Here is a 14,351-nt window from a genome sequence, read left to right as displayed (position 1 = left end):
TTTTTTTTTTTTTTTTTTTTTTGGTGTTGTATGTGAATTCTCATTATTATTATTTTTAAAATTTTTTTCATTTTTTATTAACATATAATGTATTATTAGCCCCAGGGGTACAGGTCTGTGAATCGCCAGGTTTACTCACTTCACAGTGCTCACCAGGATGCTGGCATTTCTTAAAGAGTAAAGCACACAGTCATTCCACGCAGAGGTGGGCCTCATCTAATCAGTTGAAGGTTTGCATAGCACAAAGGCTGACGCTCCCCTAAGTAAGAGAGAATTTCTCCTGCCTGACTACATTTGGATTGAGACACGGTTTCTCCTGCCTTTGAGCTCAGACTGAAACGTGGCTTTTCCTGGGTCTGGGGCCTGCGGTGCCTCCGATGGAAACTCCGTCCTTGCCCCTCCCAGGTCTCAGACCTTCAGAATCAGACTGGGGATCTAGAAGGCTTTTCCATACCTCCTTTTTCCATACGCTGCTTTCCCATATATTGGTACTGACCAAATCAGAAGACATTCATGCACTCTAAACGGGAAGGCACGGTTATTCCCATTCTGCAGATGGGGAAGCTGAGACCCAGAGACGCACTGATGGTAAAGCCATCTGGTTGTTGGAAAACAGGGACGGACCCAGGACGTCTGGCCGCTTCCCTCGTCATGCCAATATGAGTGCCCCGGGCCATGAAACCCAGCTGAGATGTGCATGGTCGTTGGCCTTCCCAGTCTTCTGCGGACCTCTGACAGCCGGGGCCTGGGCCGTCGCAGCCCCGCTCCGCAGAGCCCCCTGCAGTCACATCCCCAATGGCTCAGGGCACCTGCGTGGGGCAGGCCTGCTTCTCCTGAGTCCAACCTGCTCTGGCTCGAAGTCGAAGGAGCCGTGTGTCCCGCATGCTCCTGTGGGCTTGGGGACAGCATCCCGACGCTGTGCTAGACCCTCCCTTCCCAACCAAGACCGCTCAGAGGGCAACAGTTACTAAAGCGGAATGTGGAGAAGGGGTCCAAAAACCTTCTGTGCCGTGATTTTACGATGTTGAGGATTTGCAAAGCTACACGTTACAGGAAGAAAAGATGAGGATAAAAACTGTGCATGTCTGGGTCTCCTGGGTGGCTCAGCGGGTTAAAGCCTCTGCCTTCGGCTCAGGTCATGATCCCAGGATCCTGGGATCGAGCCCCGCATCGGGCTCTCTGCTCAGCGGGGAGCCTGCTTCCTCCTCTCTGCCTGCCTCTCTGCCTACTTGTGATCTCTCCCTCCGTGTCAAATAAATAAATAAAATCTTTTTTAAAAAAACCAAAACCAAAAACAAAACGTCCATGCCTGTGTGTAGCTCCAGGACGGTGAAGAGAAATCACACCAGCGATAAGGGAGAGCCCCCCCGCCAGCCGGGACTCCGGGCAAAGGCCTCACCGTGGGTCCCCACGCCCAGGACAGCCCTGTCCCTGTGCCTCTCGCTGCGCTCACCCCCCTACCTGAGGCCAGGCAAGGCAGGGAACTGCACGGCGCCTCCCGGCCTGCTCACCGGCTGGATGGTCATTGCCAAGGCTGCACGTCGAGCAGGATTCCAGGAAGGGGGCTGCGAGCAGTGAGTCATGCCACAGGGGTCATCCCTGCTCTAGACCAGCAGTGAGCCCCTCTTCTGTGGCCGCTCACATCCGTCCCTTGGGACACAATTGCCATGTCCTATGACAGTGCTGGGGCACGTACATTTTGGCTGTAGGGTAATGACAGACGCGATCTTGCAGTGGCATCTGCTGTGCGCGGGACCACGGATCTTGGAACCCTTCTGAGGTCAGCTTGTCACCGTCTTCCTGCAGGTGGACAGAGCAGGCAGAGCCCAGGGGCCACACCATCACCAAGAGCAGAGACGGGGTCATGTCCTCGGAGGCACGCTCTGGGGACAGAAGCACATCCTCATCCTGTGTGCTTGCGTGTGTGCGTGCACACATGTGTGCGTGTGTGTGGAGGCAGTGTGAGTGTGCAAGCAGCCAAGCACGCGTGTACTCGCACACACACGTGTGGGCTGCAAACGTGCGTGTGCATGCATGCAGGCGAGAATGTATGTAGGCAATTGAACATTTGCACTACGGATGCACACCGAGTGTGAGTGTGGGTGCATGTGAGTGAGCATGCGCACAGAAGAACAAATCGTGCACCCAACTCATGCGCACGTGAGTGAGTGCCACCGCACCCCGCGGCTGCCCCCACATCCCTGGTTCTTGGAGACCGTGTTGGGCGAGACCCCGGGTTTTCTGCACGGAGACCCCGGTGAGGAGAGGGGACGGGAGGGCTCTTTGCCAGACGGACACGCCACTGGACACTCCTTGGAAGTGACGAACTTGACACCCGGGAGGGCCGCCCCTCTCCCCGCGGGGTTACAGTGCAGGGTTACTTTCTCCTCAGAGCGTTTACATGGAGAAGAAACATGTGGGAGAACCCTGCGGCCACCATACAGAAAAGTACGCATCAGTAAGAACCGGAGGGAAGACCTCATCGGGGATGAAGTTGAAACAACACACATGGTTTTCCTGGTGCGCCTGTAAGGAAAGGTGGTGGAGGGAGGACCAAGCGAGCAACAGATGGTCAATTTCGAGAGTTTTCTTAATCATGTGAGTTTAATATTAAAGAAAAGCATGTTATGACGACGTTTTATGGACGATTCCGAGTGAACGTGACGTGCTGTGATGGAAAGACATCCGACCCGGCTGCGCTCTCTCGTGCGTCTGGCCGGACGCTCTCTTGGTTGGAACTGTGACCAGACGGTGGGGGTTGGGGGGTGGACTGTGAAGAATTCAGGCCTCGGGACTGAATGTCCCGGTCACAGTCTAGGCAGCCTCTCTGACCCTCAGTTTCTTCATCTGAGCAATGGGCACAAGGGACCTACTTCCTAGACTGGTTCTAAAGATGAGAAAAAACAGGGCACGGAAATGATTTCAACTGAAGGATGTCACCCTTAATCGCAACAGACTTCACAGAAGCATTCATGTGCTTCTATAATAGCCAGAGTTCTAAGAAATAAGATCATAGAATGTTGCAATACGGATTCATGTCATATTCCTAAATGTTAAATTACAATACTTTCCTGTTTATTGTTAGTATCGATTAGAGCCTATTTTCTTGAATATTATGTTATAGCTTTAAAATGCATTCTTCTCTTATTGACATTTTTTTTTTTAATCATGGCACAGTCTGTGAGTCGATCCTGCCCTACGGACTTTCCAAGACCCTCATGCGAGCCCCTCAGCTGCGTGAGGATTTGCAGCTCCTTGTTTTTTTCCTCTCGTCCTGGCGACGCTCGTTTAACCACTAACCATGCAAATGCACCGTTCGTCCGCTTACAGGTTACTCCACGGAGGAGGAAAGACGCAGCAGCTGGAAGGTCCCTTCGGGGAGGGCTGTTTTGTCTCTGGAGCACAGGGAATAACTCTCGGGAACCCAGCAGCCACGATGGGTCTTCGTTACCTTATTTGAAAGCTTTCTTGGCAGAACTAACGAGATCTTCATCTCACAGTGGAAATGTGCTCCGGCTCTGAGCCCCGAGCCGCGAAAGACGACCAGCAGAGGAGCAGGGCGGCACCACCGACTAGAGATGTACAGACCCGTGTCACCGGTGACGTGCGGGCCACTGACATCAAACATAAAGCGCTCGTCCCCCGTCACCTGCACGGGTTCCCTTTTACTCCCGTGGCCCTCTCGGGACGGTGCCCACGTTCACGGAGGCACACAGAGTCATCGCTCGTGGAGATGGGGTTTACGAGGGACTGTGTCGACTTTAAATTGTCTCCCCGTCTGCGTGACGCGGCATCTGGGGCTCTGCGAAGCTCTGCGATCCCACCCCCTGCGACGGCTCGCTTCGACGCTCCTCCGTGTCAGACGCTGATGAGGAACGGGCCGCTCTGAGACCCCGGAGGAGGCGGCGGGCTGGAGGGTCTGTACACTTCGATGGCTTTGATCTGTATTGTCCAGCCGGCTGAAGGGTGCTTTTCGGAACCCACTTTGATGTGGCGCTGTTCTCCTGCCAGGTCGCCACGATAAGGAAAGAGAATACTTTGTCCTTGATGGAGGGAGTCAGATTTGGGTCTGAAATGGGTTTTCTGCGTAACAGCGAGATGGGACCTGGCGATGCTGTCTGCTGGTCGGGTGCCATCTGTCTGGAGAGAGAATGGGCTGTGCCCCGCGTGTTTCCCGAGGGACACGGCCATGGTGGCGGCAGGTGTCAGGCAGCAGGCATAAGGGGCTGTTCCCTCGGAGCACACGTCCTGAAGCCATCGCCTCGGGCGCACCGGGAACAGAAGGGCCCTTTCTCCAGACCCCTCCGCGGGGCTGCTCACGGGAGACCCAGAGCCCTACCTCAGTCCGACCATGCTCAGGACACTGCGGCTGGCCCTGCTGGCTCTGGTCAGCGCGGCAGGCCCGACCCAGGCCAGTGGCTTCACAGGTGAGGGCTCGGAGCTCGGTGTGGGTGATGCCGGAGGAGTAGGGGGGTCCCGTGAGCAGGTCTCGTGGGGACGGTGGCCTGCAGACATGCGTCTGCTTTGAGAGGTGACATCCGTCCCATCTGGCAGAATTTTCCAGTAACCACAGAAGAGAAGGCATGTGTGCCTCTGAGTCAGCTGGTGGGGTGGGGGCCCGAGGCAGGGTTCAAGCACAGATTCTGAGTCAGAGGGTCTGGGGTGGGACCTGGAACTCTGCATTTCTGCCGCCGGCACGGGCCGTGCCGAGGAGTGAGTTCCTAGAGAGTCCCAGTCAAAGTCTCCCAAGTCTCGAGTCTCGGAGCGTTGTGTCCCCAGCTGCGAGTAAGGGGAGAGAGACCCAGAGTGGGCAGGGACTCGCCCCAGGCCACACGGCCGGCAGCGGGCCAAATTTCCACCAGGGTGACCCTTGCCATGGGCTCTGGCTCGACCCTGCTTCCCCTGCCAGGCAGGCTCGGGATCGCGAAGTGACCCCAAGGGAGGGTCCCACCCCCAGTGTCCTCTTTGGTGCATGAAGGTGAAAAGTGGCCACCGGGGCGGTGAGGGACCCCGCGAGGTTGCCTGCCCAACCTCTGCCAGACACGCGGTCCTGCTGAGAGCACGGCCGGTTTCTGAAGCCCCAGACTGCAGAGACCTGAGACCTTTGCCATCATGTCCCTTTGAAATCTGTCTTACGCGGCTGGGAATTCGCACAAATCCACTCGGCTTCCACCGTCGGCTTCAGTGAAGCCCTGGTTTCGCGTTTTTCCCGCTGCCAGCAGAATTCTGGTTGTGATTTCTTCCCTTTGCTTTTTCCTGCGTGATGGGTTCCGTGTAAACCGTACAGCCTCGAGGAGCTGGAGCTGTCAGGAGGTCCCCCTCGAGCCCCTCGCTGTGCCCGTGGGGACCTGCGGAGCCGGGGCTCAGGGCGGTGTCGGTGTCACCCGGCTTCCTGCCCTTCGTGCCGGGGACTGCCTTTCCAGGCACAGTCTCATTTACTGAATTCCAGGACGCAGTCAGCGTTTGACAGATGACAAGATGGGGTTGCCGGGAGGGCGTGAATCACGGAGCAGGTAACTGGGAAGCTGGTGTGAATGGGGATCTTCTGACCCCAGTTCGCCCTCCCTCCGTAGGGTTATTTCCCACCTCTGAGACCAGAGCCCAGGACCCCTGACTCCCATGCTTTGGGCTCTCTGGAAGATCCCGTAGAAAGGGAGGAGCTCCTCTGGGCTCCTCCGAGAAGCCAGGCTCGGAGAGGAACTGGTGGTCTCCCGAGGAATGCAAAAAAACAAAACGCACGGGTCCCAAACGCAGTTTCAGAGGAGGTACACGTGTGCCTGTGTGTGCACATGCGTGTGTGTGCGTACGTGCACTTTTGTGAGCAGGAGGGCTCTGCTGACGCTCACTGGGGCCTTGTCGTAATCAGATGGGGACAGCGGCTCCCCAGGGCTGGGAACGTAACCTGCGTTTGTGGTTAGCAGCTCCTCTTAGGTGAAGACGAGAAACACAGTCCAGAGCCTCCTTCCTAAATTCTCAGAGCAGGAAGGCTTGGGCTTTGTCTGGCCCACCTGCACACAGTGAGGGGCCATGCTCACGGAGCCCACTTCTCCAGTCCCTTCCCCACGTGATACCCAAGCTCTGGGCCGTTACCTGCTCCCCCACCCCCGTATGAGGGCCTCCCCATGTTTCGCTGCAGTGCCCCTTTGGTGAGGAGGGGAAGCCACCCGCCTCCTCTCCTGGAGGATCCATCCCCGGCACCGCAGCGCTGAGGGGGGAGGCGGCCACGCGGCTCCCGTGGCTCCGGGGTGGGCTTGCTCTGCACGCTGGGATCCAGCCCCGTGTTCTGCGCAGAGTAAGGCTGCAGACCTCCCCCTTGTCAGCCCGGGCTGGGGGCTGGCTCAGCCCCGCTTCTCCCCGGGGTCACCAGCCCCCAGTCTTGCTCTCTGCACGCTCAGGGGAGGCTGTGAGGCCGAGGGAGGGGGTCTTCGGGGATCTGTGCTGGAGCTGGCAATGCAGATGATTTCTGCGGCTGTCTGATAGCTCCTTCCAGAAGCCCAGCTTCTCCCCGGGGTACACACTTCTCCCTGGGGTAACACAGGTGCTTCCCCCGGGATGGCATCGTTTCGTAAAGCCAAGAGCTCAGAGGTTATGTATCTGATGGAACAAAGGACAGTCACGCCATCCCTTCATCCCTTCATTCACCAAGAGCCCACGAGTGCGCGGAATCCCGGGCTGGCCGGGAAGCGGGAAGCGGTTCCCTGGGGCTGCCCTGACTCAGCACCACCGACTGGGGCCCGAGGGCAGAGATCTGTCTGCTCCCAGCTCCAGAGCCCAGAAGTCTGAGATCGAGGCAGGGCTGGTTTCTCCTGAGGCTGGGATGGAGATTCTGTTCTGTCCTCTCCCCCAGCTTCTGGGGGTTTGCTGGCAATCTGGGTGCTCCTCGGCTGGGGGCATATCTCTCCAATCTCTGCCTTGTGCCCTCCTTGCCTGCCTGTCTGTCTCTGTGTCCAAATTTCCCCTTTTGTAAGGGCGCCAGGCATAACGGATGGGGGCTCTACCCTAACGCACTATAACCTCATCTCAACTAATGATATCTGCAAACGCCTCCTTCTAGGACTTCAGCCCACGAGTTTTGGAAGGTTGGGTAGGGACACGATTCCACCCATGACAATCCTTGCTACATGAGGTGACAGAGGCTCCGTGGGCAGATGGGATGCCCCAGGCCCCAGGCTAGTGAAAGGAAGGGTGCCCCGGGGTCTTGAGAACCCAGTGATCAGACTGACAAAGGGCCGGGGGCCATGGGCGTTTGTGCACAGCAGCGGGGCTCCAGGTGAGAGACACAGAAACCCAGTGGGCAGGTGGATGCTGTCCTCGGTGGGGCGCCGCGCTCTCATCTCTGACGACGGCTGCACTCGTCAGGCCGAGCTTTATCGTCTCGGGACTTCTGGTGTGTGTCTCAGGAGTTGCTTGTTCCACAAAAGGCTGCCGCTCCCGTCTGAGCCCGGCACAGGGCTGACCTTCCTGCTGTGTACTGAGGGGCTGGTCGTATGTTCATTTCACGAGGACATGCCCGAGGCTCGCGGAGATTCAGAGCTGCAGCCGGCGGGATCGGGGCACACAGAGCAGGAAACGGGGATGCGAGCCCCAGACGCTTGGTCCCTTCCCACCACGTCTCTGGTGCACCGTCAGCGCCCGGACGGTGGGAAGCATGGATGACCCCGCGGCTGGGGGCGAGCTCCAGGCTCTGCACGGGGACTTCCGAGCGTGCAGGTCCCCGTTTACCCATGATTCCTCCAACTTCACGCGATTGCCTGACCTCTCAGCCGGCCAGTGGGCAGACTCTGGTGGGGAGCAGCTGGGGAGGGGAGGGTCTGGTCTCCCTTGCTCTTGCAGAACTAGAGGACTGGCCCAGAACCCCTTCTCTCGATTTGATTCCAGTGTTTTCTTCTTGGTTGCTTCCTCCATCCCTCCTCCCACCCCCTCCTAGAAAAAGGCCTTTCCCTGCTGAGTTTCCAGCTGTGCAACTCCAGCGTGACCCGAAACGTCCAGAAGGTGGAGGCCGTCCAGACGTTGCACGTGACCTACGCCCCCTGTGGTGGGTGGATCCCGTGGAGGCGATGCCCCAAGATGGTCTACAGAACCCGGTACCTGACCGTGGAGGTCCCCGAGGCCAGGAACGTGACCCACTGCTGTGCGGGTTACGAGCAGCTTGGCCTCTACTGCGTCCTGCGTGAGTCTGGGGTGGCCAGTGGGTGGGGGGGCCTGGGACCCCCTGGTGAGACTCAGAATGGGCACTGTTGGTGCCCCTGAGCCCTTCTGGAACAATGATTCTCCAGCTAGAGTGAGCATCAGGGTCGTCTGGAGGGTTTGTCTCCGCGCAGATCACTGGCCCAGCCCCTAATCCCAGGACCAGCGGCTTGGGGTGGATTCCAAGTTCCCAGCGGGTCCTGAGGCTCTGGGGGGCCCCCCTTGGGAGCCCCCATTTTGGAGCAGTGGCTCTCGGGCCTGACTGCACACTGGAGGCCCCTGGGCAGCTTTAAAAACGCAAACGTGTGGATGCCGTCTTCAGAGAAGGGGATGGAATTGGTCCGGGACAAAGGCGAGGCACTGGGGTTTGTTTTAAAGGTCTCAAGCGATGTGAACTTTAGCCGTTTGAGAACCAGCATTGCAAACTCTTCTGTATTGGTGAAGATCTTTTCTTTTTAAAAGCTGAATGCTTCCTTCAACGGAAATCCTCATCCAGGCACCCATGGGTGAAAAGGAAGGTCCCCTGGGCCCTGCCCACCAACTGTCCGGGGCCCCTGAGTCCTCTTCTTCCGCGGGGCTCTTTGGAAGATGCTTGGGGCAGGCACCTGGGAGACCAGTGTGGCTGTGCCCAGCCAGTGGGCTGGACTTTTTGCAACATTCAGGGCTCAGCCTCTCACCATGGAGAGAACTTTCCAGAAGACCTCTTCCAGGGGAAAGGGTGCCTGTGTGTAGACGTGGGTGGTGGTGGTGGTTAAATTTGAGTCAATATGAGATAAAAAATGAGTTTCTGAGCTGCCAAGAAGGTCTCCCTGCCCCCACCCCTGTCGCAGAGGGGAAGTGGAAAGGGTGTGGCCCCAGTTGAGTTTCCAGGGGCCACCCCTAGAAATGAGGGCTGCTGCCTCCAGAAAGCACGAAGCTGCCGTCCGGTGGTCCATCCCATGTGACCGGTGCCCAGGTGGCCCGAGGCCAGGACGCTGCACACCAGGGCTGGCGGTCCCCTCCCCACCCAGCGGCTGCAGGATGTAGTGGTTCAGGCCCTGCAGAGGGCTGTGTGGGCTTGGCACACTGAGTCATCCCCAGCATGGCTTTCTCAGGCCCCCGAAGCAGCCTCACAGAGGACAGAGATGGCTGGCAGGTCCCACTGACCCCGCTCAGAGGGTTACACGCAGGGATGAGCGATAAAATGACACCACTATCACCAAAGCCACCACTGCCAATAAAAACCTCAGGGCCCACAGCCTGCGGCCAGCTCTGTGTCCCCGCTGGTTCCTTGAGGGAGCCCTTTGGGGGGGCTGTCCCCTGTCATCCTGCCAGGGATTGGATCTAAGGTGTCCCTTCCTCTGCAGACACTGGCCTCCCTTTCCACTTTCCTTGTCTCCAAGGGCCATGTGCACCAAGGAAGGGCTGCCTGGGGGCACCTCTCTTCCTGAGGGTGGCAGGGGTTCCCATGTGGGGAGGACTCAGGCCATGGCACCTAGGTGTGGAGGGTCCGGACCCAGGGGTAGAAGGTGGGGGCTGCCCGGTCCTGTCCATTTGTCCCTGTGACGGCCACTCTCTTCCCGCCTGCTCCCTGCTGCTGTGAGGTCCCCTGTCCGGAGGAGCCCCCTGGAGCTCCCTCCCAGCCCCACCCATGCTGACCGGTGCCTTTTGGTCAGGCTGCTGCCTTGCTGTGCGAAACTAGGGAATTCTCAGGGGATGGGGAGGGTGCGTGTCCCCTCCCCGCCACCTGCTGCTCCTCTCTCTTGCTTCCACAAGCCAGCCCCAGGAAATGCCTCTTGGGGGACGTCAGCTCCGCATGTGGAGTGCTGGCACCTTTAATGAGGAACACACCAGGTGTGGAGAGGCCAGAACATTCTAGTTAGGGTCCCATGGGCAGGGCTCTCTGGGGGAGCTGCTGGGAATGGTGTGGCTGGTGGCAGAAGGGTGCAGCTGCGGCAAGGAGCCCCCCGAGGACGACTGCCCCCCCTGGGGTGGCTTAGTGGGGTGGGGGACCTTAGAGGGGCCTTAATGGGGCCTTAGAGGGTCATTCTAGCAGCCAGCTGTGTGGAGAGGAGGCAGCCAGGAGCCTGGAGGGAAGGAGGAAGGAATCTTTATTGATGACAGGCCAGCCAGGCGGGTTCCTAGTCCCTGATGGCCGGTAGCCGCCCACCACCACCCCGTGCAGATGGGGTCACAGATCAGGGGGCAGTGGGCAAGGACCTTGACCAACGTGACACAGACTCGGGCTGGGTCTCCCCAACCCCCTGTCAGATTCAGTTTGTGGCATTTGAGGAGGGCGGCCGTGGTGGGGTGGAGGAGGGGCCGAGGTGGGAGGGGCGGGGCACGGAGCTCGAGCCTCTTCCTCCAGGAAGGCCGCTGCTTGGTGCCAGGGCCTGTGTGACACCGCGGCTGCCACAGGCCCTCCCACGGGGCAGCGCCACCCTCTCCACGCGCATGCTCCTTAGATCAAAGCCCGTTTGCAGGTGCCCTGCGGGGGGAGTGAGAAGTGAGAAGTGTCGTTACGGGCCCTGCCACCCGCTGCAGAATGAGACAGGGCCAGCCCCTGTGGTAGCCACGGGCCACAGCCTGGGAATTTGGGGAGGACCGGAGGGCACAGGGCACTCTTCCCTCCCAGTGAGGGGTGAGCGGCATCTCCGCAACGGTTTTCTGGTCTTCTCGGCTCGGAGTCTCATCCCAGGCAGCGCAGACCCGCAGCCTGGCTGGCTTCTGTCCCCTCCCACTCAGCCACCGGCCTTCTAAAAGCGGAAGGCAGTTACAAGCACCCGTGTGACGTGCTCTGCAGTCTAGAGAGAAGACTTTTTCCATTTTTTTTTTTTAAGTCCCCACTGGGGAAACAATGACAAGTCATACGCTTACTTTACTTCAATGTCTCATCAGTACGATCACAAAAGTGAGTACATGAGCCTGGCAGGAAATCTGGAAACGGAAAAGAACGAAGAGAAATCAGCCGTAGGCCTGCGGCCCACGCACAACCCGTTGACATCCTCCTGAGCCCCGGGCAGAGGCAGGCGTTTCTAGAAACGCCTGCTTTCCCGGACCGGGATTCCCGGCACCATACTCATCTGGAACCTAGTTCCTGGCACACGCCGAGTGCCGCGTGATTTAGCAGCCACATGGCACTACGTCACCGGCACGGATACGGAAGCGTTGATGAGAGCAGCCGCTCCCACTGGACGTCTAGCCGCTTCCAACTTTCCATTAGAATAAGTACCACCATGATGAGGACCGTGTGGGACACACACTGGGGGGCACGCCGGGATGAGTCACTCGCGATGAATTCCTAGGACTCACCCACGGGGGTGACAGCCCTGGTTTCTGCGGGCTCCTCATCTGGGTAAGCCCAGGACTCCATGAGGCCGGGAAGCTCCCCAAGCTGGTGACCAGGACCCCTCTGGGGCGGGAACGATGATTCCAGAGCCAGATGGATTCCCAGCCCCGGGGACAGGCATCAGCTCCCGCAGTCTGGACAGACACCTCCGGGCCGTCGCGCTGACCTAGGACTGACCTTGGGTTGCTAGGCTGCTTCACTGTTTGTGCTGAGTTCGTGGAAGGAGAAGCAGATTTTTGACTTTCCACCAAGTTGGAACTGTAGGTTTCTTGGGCTCTCAGTAAGCCGTCGGGCTCCAAGCACGCAGGGCACGCCAGCAGCCTCCACATGACGATGAACTTGAACCGGAAATCACTGCTGTTGTGATCGGGTGACCGTTTTTGGAAGCCAGTTTTTCTCCGTGGCCTGTATTTTCGTTGCATTGAAGTAAACCTCTGAGTTTAGAGCAGTTGCAGATTTACAGAGAGGTGACAGAGAGGGCAGACGGTCCCTGAACGACACCCGCCCCCCGCCCCAGCTGGTGGCACCTTTCGTTACCATGACGCATTTTGCCCCAATGATGGAACCAACATCACACATCACCGTTAACTCAACCTCACACTTTATTTAGATTTTATTTAAAAAAAAAATTTTTTTTTAATTTATTTATTTGACAGAGAGAGATAGCGAGAGACAGAACACAAGCAGGGAGAGGGAGAGCAGGAAGCAGGCTTCCCGTCAAGTAGGGAGCCTAATGCGGGGCTCGACCCAGGACTCCAGGATCATGACCTAAGCCAAAGGCAGACACTTAACAACTGAGCCACCCAGGCGCCCCTGGACTTTACTTTTCTCCCCCGAGTGTCATTTTTCTGTCCCGGGAGCCCACTTACGTCTCATCTCATGTCTCCTTAGCGTGCTGGTTTTTACAATGGGGGGAACGCCATGACCTTGAGGTCCTTGAGCAGTGGCCCTACAGGGAAGCTGGTGTTTCCCCACCACGGGCTGCCCCCACACCCCCATGCCCAGGCCCCACGTGGCAACGTCTCTAGGACTTCAGACACCGGACTAGGCACCTGGCTGACTGGGAAGCGGCGAGGGGGCCACGGACAGCATGGAGAGGAGACGGCGTTGAGCCTGAAGGTCAAGCCCTCACTCAGCAGGGTGGGCCACGCGGCAGGAGCTGGCCTGGCCCCGTGAGAAGAGTGAGAGCAGAGTCTCTGCCTCTGGGTGGTTTTGGCTTTCTTCTCCCTTCCTCTGCTGGAAGGCAGTGAAGTCAGCTGCCCCGGGTGACGTGTGCCCACACTAGCGGGGGCCCCACCTTCTCTCTGTCTGCGGAGACCTTGGGGGACCCAGAGGGTGGTCTCTGGGACCGCAGCCCCTGAGGCTTCCCTTCCACGTGGGACTCCACACATCCCCCCGGGGCTAACCTGTCCCACCCCTGCGGGATGTTTGCAGAGCGTGGTCCCCTGCCTACCTCTTCGGCTTTCCCTGGAGTCTGGAGGACTTGGAACGGCTCTTCGAAGGTCGAAGGTCGGGCAGGGTGTGGGGCTTTAGAGGAATCTGGGCGGAGCCATGTGCACTTACCTGACTCCCAAGGTAGCGGGAGCCCTCATCCTCTGGGTGGGTGACAGGAAGGCTGCGGACCACACGGGCCCTTCCTGGGATGCCTGTGCCCCTCTCTGCTGCCCCCAGCCTCCTCCAGCTCTTGGCTGCCGGGCTCCTTTTGCCCCTGCTGCCCTGCGCCCAGCTGCCCCTCTGGGTGTGCAGCCCTGCAGACCGCCGCGGGTCCTGCCACAGGAGTGTCCCAGCAGAGCATCCCACCCCCTGGAGGGTGGCACCCTGGCTTCCCTAGGGTCAGTTTCTTCTCCTTGATCTTGAACTTTCCACCAACCTGAGCACCAGCCCCGTGCCTCCCGGCCAGTTTCCTTCAGCCCAAAGATTCTCTGGTATTTTCCCTGCATCTCAGTCCCCGAAAGCCCTTTTCTTCAAAAGCCCATCATGTCTCCGCCACCCCAGGCCTTGTTTCTATAGGTCTGTGTGCGTACTGGCCTCGTCCACTGGAATCTAAGTGTCCTGGAGGCGGGGACTTTGCCTCGGGACCACTGCTGGGTGCTGGGCACCTGGTGCGTACCCGGAACAGAGTAGGTGCTCAGTAAATAGGGATTGAGTGAGCTAGCTACTGGGATATGGGGCCACAAAGTGGTCTCTAAGAGGGGAGCCCCCGCACCCGGCCTAGAGAAGGGGATACCCAGCGCCCCAGCTCACACGGTCCTCCATCCGGGCAAGACGGTTAGACTACATGAAAGTCAGAGCACATGGCCCTGGTGGTTGTTCTGCAGGACATGCCAAGACGATGCCCAGCCCAGGACGCGGCCCGGGAGCAGGTCGTGCCGTGCGTCTCCAGAGCCGGAGCTGTGATCCAGGGTTGGGAAAACCAAGGCTTGTGCCCAGCACTACTGATTGCTAATCACTCCCCCCTCCAGCCCTGAATCGGTCCAGAGAGTTTGCCTCGAGACCTGGGGTCTGCCCGGTGGTGGGGCCGGAAGCCCCCGCCTCACCGTGCGTGCTGGACACAGACTGCCCGGGACTTCGAAAGTGCTGCCCTTCATCCCGGGGCCGCCACTGCGTGGCCCCTGCCCCCCAAGGTAGGGTTGAAGCCCTGGTGTGGGGGAAGGGCGGGGCGGGGGTTTTCCAGAAGCCGCAGCTCCGTCTTACAGAGAGCCTGCAGCCATGTGCACGGGCGCCTCTCGCTCCCGGGAGATGTCTTTGTCCAACTGACGCCTTGGGCCGGGGGACTGCTCACGGGGCCTCCGTGGAAGGAGGATACTCTTGGAAGAGCCGTAACTCCTGGCACTCC

The 14,351-nt window shown here is 58.9% G+C and overlaps 1 protein-coding gene across 1 annotated transcript in view; it reads left to right on the top strand.

The window, feature by feature from the left end:
• The first annotated feature begins 4,351 nt into the window (after positions 1–4,351).
• UMODL1 (uromodulin like 1) overlaps positions 4,352–14,351 on the top strand; it is a 56,155-nt gene continuing 46,155 nt past the window's right edge. Inside the window, exons 1-4 of the mRNA XM_032865517.1 lie at positions 4,352–4,427; positions 7,928–8,170; positions 13,978–14,139; positions 14,199–14,214. Of these exons, the coding sequence (XP_032721408.1) occupies positions 4,352–4,427; positions 7,928–8,170; positions 13,978–14,139; positions 14,199–14,214 (497 nt within the window). The remainder of the gene's footprint in view (positions 4,428–7,927; positions 8,171–13,977; positions 14,140–14,198; positions 14,215–14,351) is intronic.

The sequence above is a fragment of the Lontra canadensis genome, unplaced genomic scaffold, assembly GCF_010015895.1.
Source record: "Lontra canadensis isolate GAN:19392208 unplaced genomic scaffold, GSC_riverotter_1.0 scaffold29, whole genome shotgun sequence".
In the NCBI taxonomy this organism is placed as follows: domain Eukaryota; kingdom Metazoa; phylum Chordata; class Mammalia; order Carnivora; family Mustelidae; genus Lontra; species Lontra canadensis.
This window is presented reverse-complemented; position numbering and strand designations above follow the sequence as displayed.